Source organism: Palaemon carinicauda, chromosome 16 (assembly GCF_036898095.1).
Source record: "Palaemon carinicauda isolate YSFRI2023 chromosome 16, ASM3689809v2, whole genome shotgun sequence".
In the NCBI taxonomy this organism is placed as follows: Eukaryota; Metazoa; Arthropoda; class Malacostraca; order Decapoda; family Palaemonidae; genus Palaemon; species Palaemon carinicauda.
Window position 1 is genome coordinate 128,421,739 of NC_090740.1, and position 19,055 is coordinate 128,440,793.

The window sequence follows — 19,055 nt, forward strand, 5'->3', positions numbered from 1 at the left end:
GGAATTTAGTATATTCTGGATCCTATTTTGACATTTCAGATGTAAACAAGAAGTGAATGGTGCTATTGTAGAAACTAGGATTTCCAGTGATAAAGTTATTCATATTTTGCTAGACACACATTTTGATCATGATTGTTCCATTATATATGTTACATGTATATTATATAGTTTAAAAAGGTCTGGGCTGTTCATGGAAATCCAAACCTCTCCATGACAAAAAAGAAAGGTATGTTGCCAAAATGTTTAACTCTGCCTTTTTGTCAGCAAAATGCTGGAGAAGAACCATAGCAAAATACATGTTTCAAAAATTCTAAGGCAGATTTTTCAGTGGCCTGAAGAAAGACTTGAGTGAGAAAGGTTTATCCTTGACCTTTCTTGTGTCAACAAACATACATGTGAATCATTTAAAATAACCATAGCGCAAGTCACCAATTTTTTCACTGAGGCCTGGACCTGTGCTGTACACTTACTGGCACATCCCTATCGTTCCTCACTTTAACCTTACATTGGGTTTTAGCTTGAGAGGTGTTTGTACAGGTTTAGAGTACAGTACCTGTAATGCCATTCAGCCTCAATATAGCTATAAGGGTGTTCACAATATTAGCACAGTCAATGATCAAACTACTGCGGTTGCAGGGAGTTCAGGTCGTTGCCTATTAAGATGACAAGCTGGTCTGGGTAGAGAATCATGTCTTGAGGTGACCAGGATACAAGATATCTTATAAATTTTGCAAAATCAAGACTACTGTATTTCCACTGAAGCTATTCATGTGGTTGGACCTTTGCTAGAACGTGTCAAAATCTGCCGTAGGCCTTTCTCAGAGAAAGATGTTGAGTAAGTTAAAATTTTCTTTTGTAGTCCTTTTCCCTCCAGCGGGAAAGGGTTTTAGGCCTTTTCCAGTTTGTTTCAATCGTTGAAACAGTTCTGAAGATCAAGTTGGGCAGAGAAAAGCAACTCAGAAGGGGCTCCAAGACAGCCTTTCCCAGTTACACATTTAATACAAAAAGATTCTCAGAATATGGACCTTGCCAAAGGCTCTCTCCATGTCAGTCTAGTTAGTCTGTTCCACAATATCCATGATGCTTCACATGACACATCCAAGTCAGGTTGGGGAGATCATACAGATAAGACAAATGTGATTGGTAAATAGTCCCCTCTGTTTGCAGCATATCACAGGAACGTGTTAGAATAGATGACAGTCTTCCTGACATTAAAGAAGCTCAGTTTGAGAGGGAACTCTTACATAAAAATCTTCAGTGACTATCAGACAGCAGTTTGTAGTCTCTTAAGAGGGGATTATCTGCTGCCAATTGTGAAGTATCTTTGGTAGAAGATCTGTTCCTCACACCACTCCACCTGTCAGGCTCTTTCAGTGTCGTGGCAGATGGCTCTAGATAGAGAGTGTATCTTGTACCAGAGCTCCTTCCCCGAGATCCTCATAATTATCTCAGAACTCTAAGTGAACCTGTTTGTAGCTCCAGATGTAGATTTTCAGGTAGTTGCAAGAAATCTTTTTAAAATAGACTGGAAGAAATGGTCTTCTATCTATCTATATCTTCCAACGAGTTTGACTTCTAAGGATTTGAAGGTCCTAACAGTTGTGGTGGCCGATATGGTAATGTCCCTGACTGGTGATCGCCAGACTGGGGTTTGCATCCTGCTTGAACTCATTAGTTCCTTTGGTTGCTGCAAACTCACCGTACTTATGAGGTAAGGATGGGGGGTTTGGGAGAGCCTATAAGTCTATCTGCTGAGTCATCAACAGCCATTGCCAGGACCTCCTTGGTCCTAGCTTGAGTTGAGAGGGTGCTTGGGCACCGATCATATGTATATATGGTCAGTCTCTAGGCCAATGTTGCTGCTCCTTGCCTCTGCCATTTATGAGTGGCCTTTAAACGTTTAAACAGGGACAGACATGCTTGTAGTTACACTGGCTAAATAGCCCATGATATCCATTCATTCAGCCTTGTCAGTCAGTACAGCTATCAGAGGAGAATAGGGAAACAGCATATCTTCTCTTCATCCTTTACGACTGAAAACTTTCCCTCTTGGATTTTTTCCTATGTATACGAAAGAGACTTCTCCGTTAACAACATTACATTTTTAATATGCTTTAATAGGATGGCATAAGCAGGGATAGGACCCCACACCAGGTAACCATGGACTTCTTGTCTTCTTTTCTGGCCCACCTGTTTGCAACTAGTAAACTTAAGCCATCAACAAGTTTTTTTTTTCAAACAAATCTACCATGGTAGAACCTCTCAAATGGCCTTTTAGTGTGTATTTAGATTTGTTTCCCAAAGTTAATCAGTCCTTTGCTTTGCAACATCTGTTGTTACCAACTCCTTCAGTTTCCTGGTAACTCAACAGAGTACAGTAATACCTTGAGATACAAGTGTCCCAACATACCAGAAATTTGAGATATGAGGAAAATTTCAAGCAAATTTTTGTCCCGAGATACGAGGAAAATTTGAGATACGAGGCAGTTCCCTATGCGGCTGCCAGGTGGCCGAGTGTGCGAGAGGCTTCTCACCAGGACAGCATCGCTTGGTCTTTCCCGTCGGATATCCGTCGCGTAAAGTTATCTCTGAGCATCAGCCGTAGTGTTTGCTTTTTTTATGTGTTTTTTGCGTTAATCAGTGCAGAATTAAGTGAATAAGGAATGGATCCAAAGCAAGCGAGTGCAAACAAGGGTAGTGAAAAGAAAAAGCGTATTATGACAATGGAGATAAAGCATGAAATAATCGAAAAACATGAGAGTGGTGTAAGAGAGACTGAGCTGGCTCGCCAATATGAGAGGAGTACATCAACAATATGTACCATCTTCAAGCAGAAGGATGCTATAAAGAGCACCAAGCCTTCCAAAGGAGTAACCATCCTTTCCAAGCTGCTCAGTGACATCCATGACAAGATGGAGAGGCTTCTTTTAATATGGATAAAGGAGAAACAGTTGATGGGAGATAGCGTGACCAAGACTATCATCTGTGAAAAGGCCAGCAGAATCTACGATGACTTAAAAGGAAAGCAAGCAGCCGAGAGAGTGGAGACTTCGACACTAGCGGAAACCCTTAAAGCCAGTCATGTCTGGTTAGATAACTTAAAAAAACGGACTGGGATACACTCGGTTGTGAGGCATGGGGAAGCAACAAGTTTTGACTCGAAAGCCACGGTGGACTTTGTCAAAACCTTTGGCTCAGTTATCGCACAACAAGGCTACATCCCCCAACAAGTGTTCAGCTGCGATGAAACTGGTCTTTTCTAGAAGAAGAGGCCCTGGAGGACATTTATCACGGCAGAGGAGCTACCCGGCCATAAACCCATGAAGGACCGGTTAACTCTAGCCTTGTGTGCTAATGCCAGTGGTGACTGTAAGGTCAAGCCACTGCTGGTGTACCACTCAGAAAACCCACGTGCTTAGGATCTTGAAATAAAAATTGCAAGTGATGTAGCGTGCTAATGCTAAGGCTTGGGTTATGCGGCATATCTTCACAGAATGGGTTAATCTGTGCTTTGGTCCGGCAGTCAAAAAATATTTTGCCGAGAAAAACCTGCCAATGAAATGTCTCCTGGACCTCGACAATGCCCCTGGTCACCCTCCTGGTCTCCAAGAGGACATTCTTGATGAGTATAGATTCATCAGGGTCCTTTACTTCCCGCCCAACACCTTGCCACTTATCCAGCCCATGGACCAATAAGTAATTTACAACTTTATAAAACGGTACACGAAGCATTTGTTCAAGAAATGCTTCGATATCACAGACAACACCAATCTCACCCTTCGTGAATTTTGGAAGGAACATTTCAATATCGTCCATTGCTTAAAAATTATTGACAATGCCTGGCAGTGTGTCACACGAAGAACTTAATTCAGCATGGAAGAAATTGTGGCCAGATTCCATCGCTGAGAGGGACTTTGAAGGGTTCGATACGCCAGACCCTGATGACCCCAAACCTATTGTGGTGGATGAAATTGTGTCTCTTGGAAAGTCCATGGGGCTAGAGGTAGATGAGGCAGGCGTGAACGACCTTGTCGAGGAGCATCAGGAAGAGCTCACGACACAGGAATTGATCGAGCTCCAGGAGATGCAACATTCGTAGATGGTGCAGGCGCTCAGTAGCGAGGAGGAGGTGGAAGACGAGGGCTGCCTTTCTACGACAGAAATCTAAGACATGCTAGCGAAGTGGCAGGAGTTTTCTAATTTTATGGAAAAGAGGCACCTGGACAAGTTGGCGCGTGGTCGTGCGCTAGTCTTTTGTGAGGACGCTTGCGTTCGTCATTTTCGCAACATTTTGAAGGGGAGACAAAAGCAAAAATCCCTAGATAGGTTTCTTTTAAAAAGGCAAGGAAAAAGTGAAGTGAAAGGGAGGCAAAAAGAGCCAAGCCGGAAGAAGAAGACAAGTAAAAAAAATGAAAATGAAAAAAATTAGATTTAAGTGTAACGTAAGATTAACATTTATTTTTTAAGTGTGTGTACAGCAAGCTAATTTCTTTCAAGTTAAATTTAAAGTTTAAGTTATGTCACGCAGTGTTACAAAAGTGTGACGTACTGAACGTATTACCGTCAAGTCCCTCTACTCCCCTTTCTCTCTCCCTCCTCCTCCGCACACACCGCTGTTAGCCGCTACCGTCTGTCTCGGAGGTAAGAACGCCGTAATAATGTCACATTTTATTGCAGATCATAACCAGTGCATAGGTATTTGTTATTTTGCGAGCGTAGAATGTGAATTAGAACAATTAAAAACATGTTTTTCCACTGTAATATACTGTTTTTAGGAGTTTTTTTTTCAGAAGGTGGGAACGGATTAAATTTTTTTTAGTTATTTTATAGTAGAAAAATATATCCGAGATACGAGCGAATAGACATACGAGCTTGGGTCCCGAAACACATTAAACTCGTATCTCAAGGTATTACTGTTTAAGAAATATTCATTATAATTTTTTTTACTGTTCTTATATTTTATTTTTATAGTTAAATATTTCTCTTATTACCTTGTTTCCTGTCCTCACTGGGCTATTTTCCCTGTTGGAGCCCCGGGGCTTATAGCATCTTGCTTTTCCATCTATGGTTGTAGCTTGGCAAGTAGTAATAATAATAATAATAATAATAATAATAATAATAATAATAATAATAATAATAATAATAATAAAAATAATAATATATCTGTGAGATGTCCTTCAATTTGTACTTGAAAGATGCTCAGAAAAGTTTTTTGAGGTGGGCTAGATATATATATTTTGCTCTTTAAAATGTTTGAAAAATTCTTTTCTTGTTTACACAGGTCCAGCTCCATTGATGGACTACTATGAAAAAAGTCATAAAGAGGAATGTGAAGAGACACTGAGTGGTATATCAAATATATCTAAAAGCAGTGGGGAAAATTCTGTATGGTCTGGTAGCATGACAAGGTTAGTATGATGATAAAGTTCTCACTATCCAACAGGTGCAAGAAGATTAGATAGTAATGAGAACTTGGCCTCCCATTCTCTTTTTCTTAAAGCCTATTATTGCACAGCCAAGATTTCTTTATAGAATGTAGCTTTGAACACCTATTTGGAAGAGATTATTATTACATCAAATGTTGTCCATTTGAAAATTGTCACAGTCTTTTAGCTCTATGTTAGCTTTTTGCAAGTATGTGTTTCTTTTCAGAAAGAAAAGATCAAGATGAACATCAGTGTGATATGCAATACATGAAATATATTTAAGTTGAGGGGAATTAAATGTTTAGCTTTTTATAGCTAAAGTATACTGTATTGTTTATACAAATGAATTTAATGAACCAGTGAATTTTTAATCTCTCTCTCTCTCTCTCTCTCTCTCTCTCTCTCTCTCTCTCTCTCTCTCTCTCTCTCTCTCTCTCTCTCTCTCTCTCTCATATATTTAAGTTTTATGATTATTTTATTTATTTTTAATGATAAACATCGAAAAGAAAGAGCTTTGCTAAGGTAGCAAGGTGAACAACAGTTAAGTATTGAAATGATAAATTCTTTTATTAAGATCTTATTTCTTTTACTCATTGTTGTAGGCCTAATGGTAATTAATAATAAATACTTTAACTAACCCACGTGAATTAAAGTTCCTGCAGTTGCAGGTGTTGAGGTGCCAGTGATGGGAGATGCGAATGAGAGAGATTACAAGAGAGGAAGTGAGGAGAGCACTAGATGAAATGAGAGTAGGAAAAGCACCTGGTATGGATGGTATGAAAACTGAGATGTTAAAGGAAGGTGGTGTGACTGTACTTGAATGGTTGGTAAGATTGTTTAATACGTGGTTTATGTTGTCAATGGTACCAGTAGACTGGATTTGTGAGTGTATTGCACCACTATATAAGTGTAAGGGAGATGTGCATGAGTGTTGTAATTCAAGCGGTATTAGTTTGTTGAGTGAGGTTGGAAAAGTGTATGGTAGAGTACAGTACTAATTAATAGGATTGCGAATAAAACAGAGTCCGATCTTGGAAGTACAGGGTGATTTTAGAAGAGGTAGGGGATATATGAATCAGATTTTTACAGTTAAGCATATATGCGAGAAATATTTAGCAAGAGGCAAAGAAGTGTATGTTGCATTTATGGCTCTGGAGAAAGTGTATGATAGAGTTGATAGGGAAGCGACGGGGAATAAGATGAAGTTATGTGGTGTTGGTGGGAGGTTGTTACAAGCAGTGAAGAGTTTCTACATAGGTAGTAAAGCATTTGTTAGGATAGGAAATGAAGTGAGCGAGAGTGGGGCTGAGACAAGGATGTGTGATGTCGCCAAGGTTGTTCAATTTTTTTGTTGATGGAGCGGTGAGAGAGGGGAATGCTCGAGTGCTTGGTCGAGGATTGAAACTGATAGATGAGAGTGATCATGAATGGGAGGTAAATCAGTTGTTGTTTGCAGATGATACTGTACTGGTTGCAGACTTGGAAGAGAAGCTTGGTCGATTAGTGACAGAGTTTGGAAGGGTATGTGAGAGAAGGAATTTGAGATTGTTCCGTAACTGGAATACAAACCACGCTATTTAAAGTGGGTAATTACTTTCGGCGTAGCTGAAAGGACGAGCCATAAAAATTTAACGAGGGATTATTACCCCACCGCTAGTTAGCGGGGATAGGGAGGGTAGTTAGCTACCCTCCCCCCTCACACACCTGTGTTGTAAGCTTCACTTGCTTACGGCTCGGGTGCTAGACGGACGTGTCCGCTCTCACCCTCACCTACACGACAGTCATTAATCATTACTTTTACTTTCTCTGTTCTAGAGTGTTGTGAAGTTGGCCTCTACAATGCGGAAGTGCCCTGGGTTACCTGACCGCCCTTGTGGGACCTTCACGTCTTCCATCGAGACTGATCCTCACACCTTATGCCCTTATTGTAGGGGTCAGCGGTGTGAAAGTGATAACGTATGTATGGAATGTAGGGAGTGGCCTACATCCCAGTGGGAGAGGTTGTCTCGGCGCCGGAATAAGAAGTCCAAACGGGATATTTCTCCTTCAAAGGTTTCTCTTCCGTAGCCCATAGCGAGGTAGCTCCTCCTCCTCCCCCGGGGTAGGATTTAATTATTTCTCCTGATGTAAATAATGATGATCTTTTGCAGCTTTGGGCTTCCTTGGAGCTTCAGGGTTCGCCCTCCAAGGAACCCCTGTTTGACATGATCAGGTTGGGAGCAGCTGTCAAACAGTCACCGGCGGTAGCAGATGTTGACCCTCTGTCTATTGTCGAGGCTGTTGTGGCATAGGCTTCCAATGAGAGTGTTCAAACCCCTGCTCCTGTTGTAGCTGAAGGCTTAGCTCCCCCCTCCGAACATCCTTCGAGGGAGGAACTAAGTCCAACGGTCTCTCCTGCGGGTGATTCTCCCCCCCGGGGGAGTTCACTGACAGAGACTCCTCTTTGGAGGACTTCCGATGGTTTGCCTGCTGCTCCCAGAGGACCTATCCGACGTAAGCCTCGCTTCCTCTTCGTCACTGAGGTCTTCCTACTCCTCACAAGGGTGTTAGGAGGCGCCTCTTCGGATCTTCATCCTCGCAGTCCCCCGCAGAGGAACCTCGTCTTTCAGCTACCGTTCCTGCTACTTCTTTGGACCTGGACCTCTCCGCAGATTGTTCGCGATCTCCTACGCCTGCCAGACCTGCTGACCTGCCTTCACCTTTCCTGGCTGCTGACGCGCTGTGGGCCCCCACCCATCCCGTTTTCAAACGGGCACCGGTCCCTTCGGGGCAAAAGGGACTTTCACACATTGTGTGTAAGTCCCTTAAGCGCCAGGTTTCCCCTGTGCGCCAATGTTCGCCTGCGCGCCAGCGCTCTCCTGGATGCCCATGAGCTCCTTCACGCCCACGATCTCCTGTTCGCTCTGCAGTTCCAGAGACTACGCGCCCAAGATCTCCTGCTCCCCAACGGACCTCTGCGCGCCCTCGGCCTGATACACGCCATGGGCGCCCTCGGTCTCCTGCTCGTCAGCGCTCTCCTGCTCGTCAGCGCTCTCCTGCTCGCCAGCGCTCTCCTGCTCGCCAACGCTCTCCTGCTTGTCATCGCTCGCCTACTCACCCTTGATCTTCAGGTCAGGGCTCCAAGGAGAAGTCTTCATCTTCTCCTGCTCGCCAGCGCTCTCCTCCACGATCGTCGACTCGCCATCAGACCTCGCCTGCTCGCCATCCCTTGCCTACGCGCCATCGCCCGCAGTCTCCATCGCGCGCCCACTGCCAGAACCTCGGTTCCTGATGAGCGCCCTCCTGCGTGCCCGGGCGCTAGGGATATTCCCCCTGCACGCACGCGCCCGCGCGCTAGGGATATTCCCCCTGCACGCACGCGCCCGCGCGCTAGGGATATTCCCCCTGCACGCACGCGCCCGCGCGCTAGGGATATTCCCCCTGCACGCACACGCCCTACGGCTCCGCCCTTACTGGCCCTTCAACATCCTGTGGCTGCACTCCATCCGAGGTCTCCGCAACGCGCACCAACGCCCCCACACGCCCCGTTACCTACTCGCCCACGCACCCCGTTACCTACGTGCCCACGCACCCTGACACCTACGCGCCCACTTGCCCTGTCGCCTGCGCGCCCATGAGCTCCTTCTCCTGTGCGGCATCGTTCGCCCACGCGCCAACGCGCGAACTCTCCTACGCGCCAACGCGCCCCCACGCCTACGCGCCAACGCGCCCCCACGCCTACGCGCCAACGCGCCCCCACGCCTACGCGCCAACGCGCCCCCACGCCTACGCGGCAACGCGCCCCCACGCCTACGCACCACCGCTCGCCTATGTGTCATCGCTCGCCCGCGCGTGCGCGTGAGCAATCGCCTCCCGAGCTAGGCAATGGCCTATCACACGAGCGCGATACCCCACAGGATCCGGCAGTACGCCGCGTCAGGTCATCTTCATCGGTTCCCCCCCCCGTAAGCACAGGCCAGCGCGCCCAACGGAGTGAGGAAAATCTTCGGACAGGTCCAGGATCTTTACTTCTACAGCTTCTTCCTTTCAGGCAGACCCAGTTGTAGTTTCCACTCTTAGGGATCTTACGATCCCCTTCCCTCCAGAGGGTGTCTCTGAGAGTGCTGCTGTCAGTCGGCTGCCCTGGTTTGGGCCCTTGATCAGAGCGGTTGCGCAGGCTTTCAAGCCCGCTTTCTCTGAACTAGGCCTCAAATCAGCGGCTATTTTGGCCCCCCTGAAGAGGAAGAGAGGAGTGGACGACGTGGTTACTTCTCCAAGGGCGAAACTGGTTCCTCGGAAGCCGTCGAGGAAGGCTCCCTCCCCTCCCCAGACTTTCTCTCCATCCCCTGTGGACGAGGGTTTTCCGTCCTCACCCTCTTAATGAGAGAATGCCTTGATGAAGTCACTGAGCTTCAGCACGGCATTTTATTCCTGTGTTGAAACTTCGTGACGGGCAAGAGGGCTCTCGAACTTGGGGAAATTGCTCCCCCAGTTCGAATCTAAATTTCTCTCCTTCTTATCTTTTTCTTCCTCTTTATATTGCTTCAACCTTCTCCTAATATTATAAACTTTCTTTCATGATGCTGTCCCAACCCTATGAGTAAAATTTTCCATATGTATATGTGTATATTTTTACATATATATGTATGTTTATTATCTTTTTTTTTTTTTTTTTTTTCTCTCTCTTTATGGCATGGATGTTTCTACATCTGTTATTGCCACTTGGGCGGATGTTTCTGCATCCGGTATTGCTGCCTGCTTTGATGAATGTGAAAGGTGTCGCGGTTGGGAGGCGTTTGTGCTCAAAGCTATATGTGAGTGTATAGGATGATCTCAGCCATCCCGAAGATAGTTTGGACCTTTTTGGCGGAACTATTCCAAGTGTTGGGTCTTCGGAATCCAGGGGGATCTAATGCTTGGGGTAGGACTCTCGGCTTCTGGCCGGAAGCCCGTCATTACAGATATGGGGAGGATGATTCCATAGTTTCTTGGTCTCAGTCCTAACAGGCGGGTTCAGCTTACACCTGTGCCTCTATATCTGTTTTGATGCTATCCTTCGGGTAGGGTATGGAGTGGACCATCTGGGAAGTATACTCTCACTGTGCCGGTAGTGGAGAGTGTAAATTTCCTTCCCAACATGTGATGCCTTAATGTTCTCAAGCAGGTAAATCAAACTTCAAAAAATCACTCTTCTCTTCTTTTTTATGATGGATTCTTGTGAAAATGACCCCACCTCCCCTGGATATGCTGACTCGCCCCCGGCACTGTTGACGACCTTTGGCAATTCATTTAAAGAAAACTCCGTTGACGACCTAGGAACTAAAAAGGACTGTTCTTTAAACATTCTGAAAAAGGGTAATTTGGGCAACACAGGAAAACTGAAAGTCCTGCACGTTACCCAAATCCCTTTAGAAGCTAATTATGATGTGCTACATAAAATATTTGAGTGTTACGGATCAATAAAAGAAATTAGAATGAAACTTCAAGATGATAATTGGGAATCTTGGTTATCATTTAATTGTCATGAGGAAGCATTTAATGCAAGCTGTAACATTGTTGATATTAAAGTAGGTAATATGAGTGTTAAGGGTGCTCTGTGTGATGGGGCACCTAAAGATCTGGTTGTCTACAGACCAGCAGACTGGGCTGATAAAGATATAGAGGCAGATATACCATCCCAAAGAAAGCCAAAACCACCAATGTGGCTTCTTGCTCAATCTGTGGGAGGTACAGAAAATTATTTCAAGATATGCAAATTTCTTCAGAGGAAGGTAGGTACGATCGCACCTGGAGATATATCTCGATTCGGGAAGAAAAGTTTCTTGATAAAGGCCAAGTCATACACACAGTCTGTTATACTGTCTAATTTGAAGACAGTAAATGATGATATAAAATTGGACATCAAACCCCATCTAAACTTTAGCTATGGAAGGGGAGTGGTTTTTAATAGGGATCTGTATGAATTTACTGAAGAGGAGATATTGGCCATGTGTCCCCTATCAGTGTGGAAAGTACATAAAGTACCTGGAACATCAATGATTGTTCTTACTTTCCAGGATGCTGATGTACCTTTCCACATAGACATAGAAAACGAAAGGATCAGAGTTCAACCTTTTAAGCAGAAGCCACTGCAATGTTATAATTGCTTTAAATTTGGACATCCTTCCAAAGTTTGCAATAATGAAAAAATTTGTAATACTTGCTCCAAAATTTACCATGGGGATTGTACACTTGAGGCAAGATGCTTAAACTGCAACTCTAATCATAAATCTAATGATAGGAGCTGCCAGTTTTATAAGTTAGAAGAGGCTGCCCTCAATAAATCAATTATTGAACATGTAAGCGTGGGGCATGCCAAGAGATTATTAAATAAATCTAATACTTATGCAAAAACATTAAAAACAGGAGAAAAAGTTCCTCGGGAATCATCTCACCCACCTACTACTGTAGGTAGTTCTCGAAAAAGGAATTCACAATCTATTGATAAAGTGCTGCATAAGACAAGAACATCTCCTCCTAAAGATTTATCATTGAGTATCAACAAAAAGACATTGCCCACCACTATCAAACCTTTGTCCCCCATTACAAAGGATAGTACTAACCTCTCCCAGGCCATATCCTTGCCTGATTTAATGGAGATTCCACCTGACACCAAGTTATCAGGTGTACCTGTAGTGGGGAAGGTACAAAAACCTGGTAACTTGCAACCTATTAATCGTAAAAGAGAGAGACCTCCATCTCTCTCACCCCCTTCCATAAGAAATACTAGAATTATGACATCAAATAAATATGATGTTTTGTCTGTTGATGTTGGCGATCAACCAGAAGACAATTTAAATAAATCAGAAATTCAAGTTGAGGTCCACCATCCCCCTCAACAAATATATAAAAAAGATACAAAGAAAAACTCCAACGTAAAACCCAACATAAGAAGACCATCTCTTAAGAAACCTACAAGTAATAATGTTAGATTAAAAACTGCTAATGGGAAGACCTCACCCAAGATGTCTTCCGGAAATAATCCATAGTTTTCTCCTCCATTTTGCAATGGAACTGTCAGGGTTTGAGGGCCAAATATGAAGAACTTAAGCTCCTAATTCATGAGCATTCCCCCATAATAGTATGTCTACAGGAAAGTATGCTTGATTCTAACACTCCTAGTCTTCGAGAGTATGTTAGCTATAGAACACCATATAATCTTGATTTTGATTGGAGGACATAAGATGATTGGCATACTAGTGATCATGCACCAATCATTATAAACACCAACAAGGGTCCGCCTTTGCAAAGATTGCCACGTTGGAATCTAGACAAGGCAGACTGGGTTAAATTTTCTGAGCTAAGTGAAATCGAAGGGAGAGCAGAACAGTTTGAAAGTGTTGATGATGCCATAGACCTGCTGAATGGAACTCTTCATACAGCAGGAGTCAATTCAATTCCCAAAACAACAGGGTTATTCAAACGACGACCAGTCCCGTGGTGGTCTTCAGAACTAACTGCACTCCACAGAGCCACAAGAAGATCTCTTAACACGATTGCGTAGACTCCGAACTGATGAGAATTTAATTATGTACAAGAAATGTAGAGCACAGTTCCGTCATGCCATGAAAGAAGCAAGGCACCAGTCATGGATGTCTTTTGTTTCCTCCATTAACAGTAGAACACCACCATCTTCTGTGTGGAGGAAAGTAAAAAAGATAGCTGGCAAATTCACCCCCAACCCACCACCAGTGTTGAGGGTGAATGGCCAGTATGTAACTGAAGCAAATGAAGTTAGCAATGCCTTAGCTAATCATTTTTCAAATGTATCCAGCAAGTGTGAAGGAGCCCCTGGTCACCAGTATAGGAGCACTGAAGAAAAGAAAATTTTAAATTTTGCAACAAGAAGGGAAGAGTCGTATAATTCTCCTTTCACTGAAAGAGAATTTGATTCCGCACTTGCTCATTGCAACGATACAGCCCCTGGACCCGATGGAATTCCATATGCAATGATTAAACATGTACATTTTAATACAAAGCTATTTATTTTAAGCATTATTAATAGAATATGGCATGATCATAGTTACCCAAGTGTTTGGGAACTAGCCATTATTTTAGCCTTTTTAAAACCCGGTAAAGACAAGTTTTTAGCAGCAAACTATCGTCCTATTGCATTGACATCTTGTTTATGTAAAATTATGGAGAAGATGGTCAATGCAAGGCTGATATGGTACCTTGAAAAGAAAGGTATTTTATCACCGATTCAATGTGGATTCCGAAAAATGCACTCAACGACTGATGTGTTGATACGACTTGAGTCTTCTATTTGTGAAGCCTTTGCTTCCAAACAGCACCATGTTACAGTATTTTTTTACCTTGAAAAGGCATATGATACCACATGGAGATATGGTATTCTTAAAACCATTCATGAATTGGGATTGAGAGGAGAGCTGCCACTATTTATTCAGGTATTTCTTTCACGTAGAGTTTTTCAAGTGAGAGTGGGGGAAACTCTAGCAGAGAGTAAGTGCCAGGAAGAAGGAGTTCCTCAGGGTAGTGTGCTGAGTGTAACCCTTTTTGCACTAGCAATTAATGGGATATCCTCAGCCATTCCCCAGGATGTTCTCTCAACATTATTTGTGGATGATCTCTCAATATCATTTGCTGGCACTAGAATGGCAATGGTTGAGAGAAAAATCCAACTCTCTATTGATAAAATTATCCAGTGGGCTGACATGAATGGATTTAAGTTCTCGACAAGTAAAACTACCATTGTCCATTTTTGTCGTATCCGGGGAGTACATCCAGACCCGGATATATACATTAAAGGTCAACGGATACCATGTGTATCAGAAACCAAATTTTTAGGTTTGATATTTGACTGTAAACTTACATGGGTTTCTCACCTAAAAGCGCTAAAAGCTAAATGTGTTGAAGCTCTGAATATCTTAAAAGTATTGTCCCATACATCATGGGGGGCAGACCGCAATACTATTTTAAAATTATACAAGGCCTTGATTTTTTCCAAAATTAGTTATGGTTGTTAGGTATATTCTTCAGCCACCCCAAGCCGGTTAAAAATATTAGACTCGATACATCATGCAGGTATTAGATTGTCTACTGGAGCTTTTAAAACCTCGCCTATCCCAAGTCTCCTTGTTGATGCTGGAGAGTTACCTCTAGACCTTTACCGAATGTCTTCCATTCTTCGGTATTGGTTTAGATTGCAAAGACTCCCTAACTCTCTAGCCTTTCAGACTGCAAGCCTTGTAAGACAAGCATCATACTTTGAGTTGCACCCAAAATCTCCTCAACCTTTTGGCTTTCGGGTGAAACGATTATTAGATAGTCTGGATATAATTAGAAATAAGATACTTCCATTCAAGATATCATCAACGCCTCCATGGAAGTTACCAGAGATATCTTTTTGTAAATATTTTATTGGAGATAAGAAGAATATGTCAGACCTAGAAGCCAGGTCTCTTTTTAATGAACATGTTAAAGAACATAGAGGATCAACTTTTATCTATACTGATGGCTCCAAATCTGATGCTGGCGTTGGATTTGGAGTACATAGTAATGGTTTTAATTGTAGAGGTGCACTTCCTCTGACCGCTTCCATATTTACTGCCGAACTGTATGGCATATTAACTGCTATTGAGAAAATAGCGTTGGAGAAGGAGGGTAATTTTACAATTTTTAGTGATGCAAGGAGTGTCCTTCAAGCTATGGAAGTTTTTAATTCTAATAACCCTCTAGTTTTAAAGATTTTAGAATGGCTTTTCCTTATTGGACGGAGAGGTATAACAGTTCAATTTTGTTGGGTTCCAGCACATGTAGGTGTGTCCGGGAATGAGAAGGCAGATTCACTGGCTAAGGAGGCTGCATCAGAGTTGCTGCCAAGAAGATATCCCATTCCCTGTAATGATTTCTTACCTGACATCAAGAAATTGGTTTGCAATAAATGGCAACAGCAATGGGATAGTCAAGATGGCAATAAAATGAGGGAAGTAACAAATGACATATCTCCTTGGAGGTATAATATGATGCCCCGAAAATGGGAGACGTCTATTTGTCGTCTCCGTATTGGTCACACTCGGTTGACACATGAGTTTCTGCTGAAGGGCCAACACCAACCGTATTGTGACAACTGTTTAGTACCTCTAACAGTAAGGCATTTGTTGACCAAATGCCCCAATTATGACATCTTGCGGAATAGATATTTGTTTGAGGCTCGAGGTGAGGGTGGCAGGTTCATCCTTGCCAAGATTCTTGGAAATGATGTGTCCTACCATGCAAGTGGCATTTTTAGATTTATTTCAGAAGCAGGTCTTCTGAAAAATATTTAACTTTTATGACATTCAATTTTTATGATTTTAATTGAATACTCTTTAATTTTTTATTTTATTTCATTTTTTACTTTTGTATATATAAATTAAATGTTACCGGCGTCAATGACCTTAGATGTCAGGATGCCTGAAAACTTTAAATCATTCATTCATTCATTTCCGTCCTCAAGGGATTCTCGTGAGGTGAGGCGTTCTCCCATCGCACCAATGGGAGAAACCCCACCTCGCGCCGAGAAGTCTCCTCGGGTGGAGGCGGAGAAGAGCCCCCCACCATCTTTGTTGGAATCCTGCATCCCTCCCAGGAGGGAGTCGAAGGACTTCAAGACCGTTCCGAAATCTTCTTCGAGGATCAGACCAGAACCAGCTAAGCTCGCGGAGAACGTCCACGAGTCCCCCCCAAGAACAGCCTTTGGGGACTGGAGACCTTGCTGCTAGTCCATCAGGAGGAGAGCCGCAGGAGTCGTAGCATGCCCTTTGGCAAGTTTTGACTCTGATGAGGAATCTTAATGGATTTTCGGATCCGGAGATTCCTCCTCGAGAGGGCAAGGACACGGTTCTGGACCGAGTCTTTGGTACTCAAAGGCCCCCTAAAACCAGCGCGGCTTTGCCCTTGTCCCAGGGGGTCAAGAGTGCCAGAGACAAGGTCGAGAGCCAGCTCTCCGAGCTAGCCTCCTCCAGCCGTTCCAGTGCTGTAAACAAAATCCTCCCACCTCCTCGTGTCCACTAAAGGAGGTACTTTGAAATCATCGAGGAGTCCTGTTTAGCTTTTCCTCTCCACCACTCAGTGGAAGAGCTCTCCAGGGGAGTCCCTCTCAAGAGACTCTCCAACCGGCCAGTGTCGTTCTCGGTCTCAGAGATTCTCTGCCAGGAGAAGGTAGCGAAGTGTGCCATGCAGGCCACTTCGTGGCTGGATATCTGGCTAGGATCTCTTGGCATCCTGATACGATCCGAAGTCTTGTCTAAGGAGAGTACCAGGAAGGCCTTGGAGACCTTCCTTCTTTCAGGCACTCGTACCATCGAGTTTCTGGCCCACCAAGTCTCGAACTTGTGGGCTAACACTATCCTGAAACGCCGTGATACGGTGTCTGAAAGATTCAACTCGAAGGTCCCCAACACCGAGGTCAGTAAGCTCAGCCATTCCTCCCTTTTGGGGAGTAGTCTGTTTGAGCCGAAAGATGTAGAGCAGGCAGCTGAGACGTGGAAGAAGTCCAACCAGGACTCCCTCCTCCAGAGGGCTTTAACATCAAAGCCCTATAAGCCTCCAGCACCTCAACAACCTCGCCCAGCAAAGACGACAAAGACGGCAATAGCAGCAAAGGCAGTGGTGTCCAAACAGCCCTTTCCCGTCTAGGTCAGGAGAGGCAAGAAGTCCTCCAGGGGAGGCAAAAATCCTAGGGGGAGTGGCCGAGGCCGCAAACGCCAGTGGGGGGATGCCTCCAAAGTTGCGCGAACAGGTGGCAGCAACTCGGGGGCTGATTCCTGGATGATCTCCGTGATCAGCCAAGGATATCGCGTCCCGTTCATAACATCTCTTCCTCCCCTGGCAGCAAATCCAGTGTTGCTGAGCTCTTGCCATGGGATCGGCAAGAGGGCAAGCCCTTTGGGCAGAAGTCAAGACCATGTTGAAGAAGGATGCTCTCCAAGAGGTCGTCGACGGGTCCCCAGTCTTCTACAGTCGACTCTTTCTTGTGAAGAAGGCGTCTGGAGGCTGGAGACCAGTCATCGACCTCTCAGCTCTGAACAGGTTTGTCAAGCAGACCCCATTCAGCATGGAGACGGTAGACATGGTCAGACTCGCAGTGAGACCGCGAGACTTCATGTGCACACTGGATCTGAAGGACGCGTACTTCCAGATCCCAATCCATCCGTCTTCAAGGAAGTACCTAAGATTCAGCCTAGACAACAAGATCTACCAGTTCAAGGTGCTGTGCTTCAGTCTCTCCACAGCACCTCAGGCTTTCACCAGAGTGTTCACCCTGATATCTTCGTGGGCACACAAGATCGGCATCCGTCTCCTCCGTTATCTGGACAACTGGCTGATCTTACCAGACTCGGAGTAAACCCTTCTTCGACACCGAGACAAACTTCTGGGGATTTGCCAAGATCTAGGGATCATGGTAAATCTCGAGAAGTCTTCTCTGCTTCCTTCCCAAAGACTGGTATATCTAGGCATGATATTGGACACCAATCTCCACAAAGCCCTCCCATCAGACGACAGGATAGCAAGGCTGAGGAAGGTCGCAAGTCCTTTAATCAGACGAGACGAACTCCCAGCCCAATCGTGGATACGTCTCCTCGGGCATCTCTCATCCTTGGTCTGTCTAGTTCCCAACGGTTGCCTCAGAATGAGATCCCTGCAATGGCAACTCAAGTCCCGATGGAATCAAGGACACGATTCCCTGGACGTCTTGATCCCTATGGGTCTCGCGGAACGGACGGACCTTCAGTGGTGGGTGGCAGACGAGAACCTACGAAAGGAAGTGGATCTTCTCGTCTTCCCCCCGGATTTGATGATGTTTTCGGATGCCTCAAAGAAAGGGTGGGGGCCCACGTTCTGAACCACAGGACCTCAGGCCTGTTGTCAGAATCAGAAAAGTGCCTCCATATAAATCTGCTAGAAATGAAGGCCGTTTTTCTGGCCCTTCAACAGTTCCAACAGCACCTGGCGGCTCACTCTGTGGTGGTGATGAGCGACAACACCACAGTAGTGGCTTACATCAACAAGCAGGGAGGTACCTTTTCAGAACAGCTATGGCATCTTGCAGTAGAGATACTGAGATGGACAGAAGTCCACTCGATTCCACTTTTGGCTCGCTTCATTCCGGGCAAAAAGAATGTGCTTGCCGACAGTCTGAGCAGAACGTCTCAGATAGTGAGTACCGAGTGGTCTTTGGATCGTCAAGGAGCCAATAAAGTCCTGACTTTGTGGGGTTCCCCGATTGTGGATCTGTTCGCGACAGCGTTGAACTTCAAACTGCCGCTGTACTGTTCCCCAGTCCCGGACCCCAAGGCTCTTTGGCAAGATGCTTTCCAACAACGGTGGGACAACATCGACATATACGCCTTTCCCCCGTTCTGTCTGATGAGGAGGGTACTCAACAAGACCAGACTATCGGTCAACCACTCGATGACTCTCATAGCTCCGCTGTGGCATCACGCGGAATGGTTCCCGGACCTTCTGCAACTCCTTACGGAGCCTCCGAGAGAACTCCCTCCACGACACGAGCTACTCACACGCCAACATCTTTCACAAAGCCGTAGCTTCGCTTCGGCTTCACGCCTGGAGACTATTCAGCATCTCCTCGCAGAGAGAGGATTTTTG

General features: G+C 44.7%; 1 protein-coding gene across 3 annotated transcripts in view; it reads left to right on the forward strand.

Moving 5' to 3' along the window:
• The window catches only part of LOC137655869 (WD repeat-containing protein 76-like), a 476,385-nt gene that overhangs the window by 386,012 nt on the left and 71,318 nt on the right, over positions 1-19,055 (forward strand). For all 3 annotated transcript variants that reach the window (XM_068390064.1, XM_068390065.1, XM_068390063.1), the window contains one exon: positions 5,282-5,408. In XM_068390064.1, the coding sequence (XP_068246165.1) occupies positions 5,282-5,408 (127 nt within the window). The remainder of the gene's footprint in view (positions 1-5,281; positions 5,409-19,055) is intronic.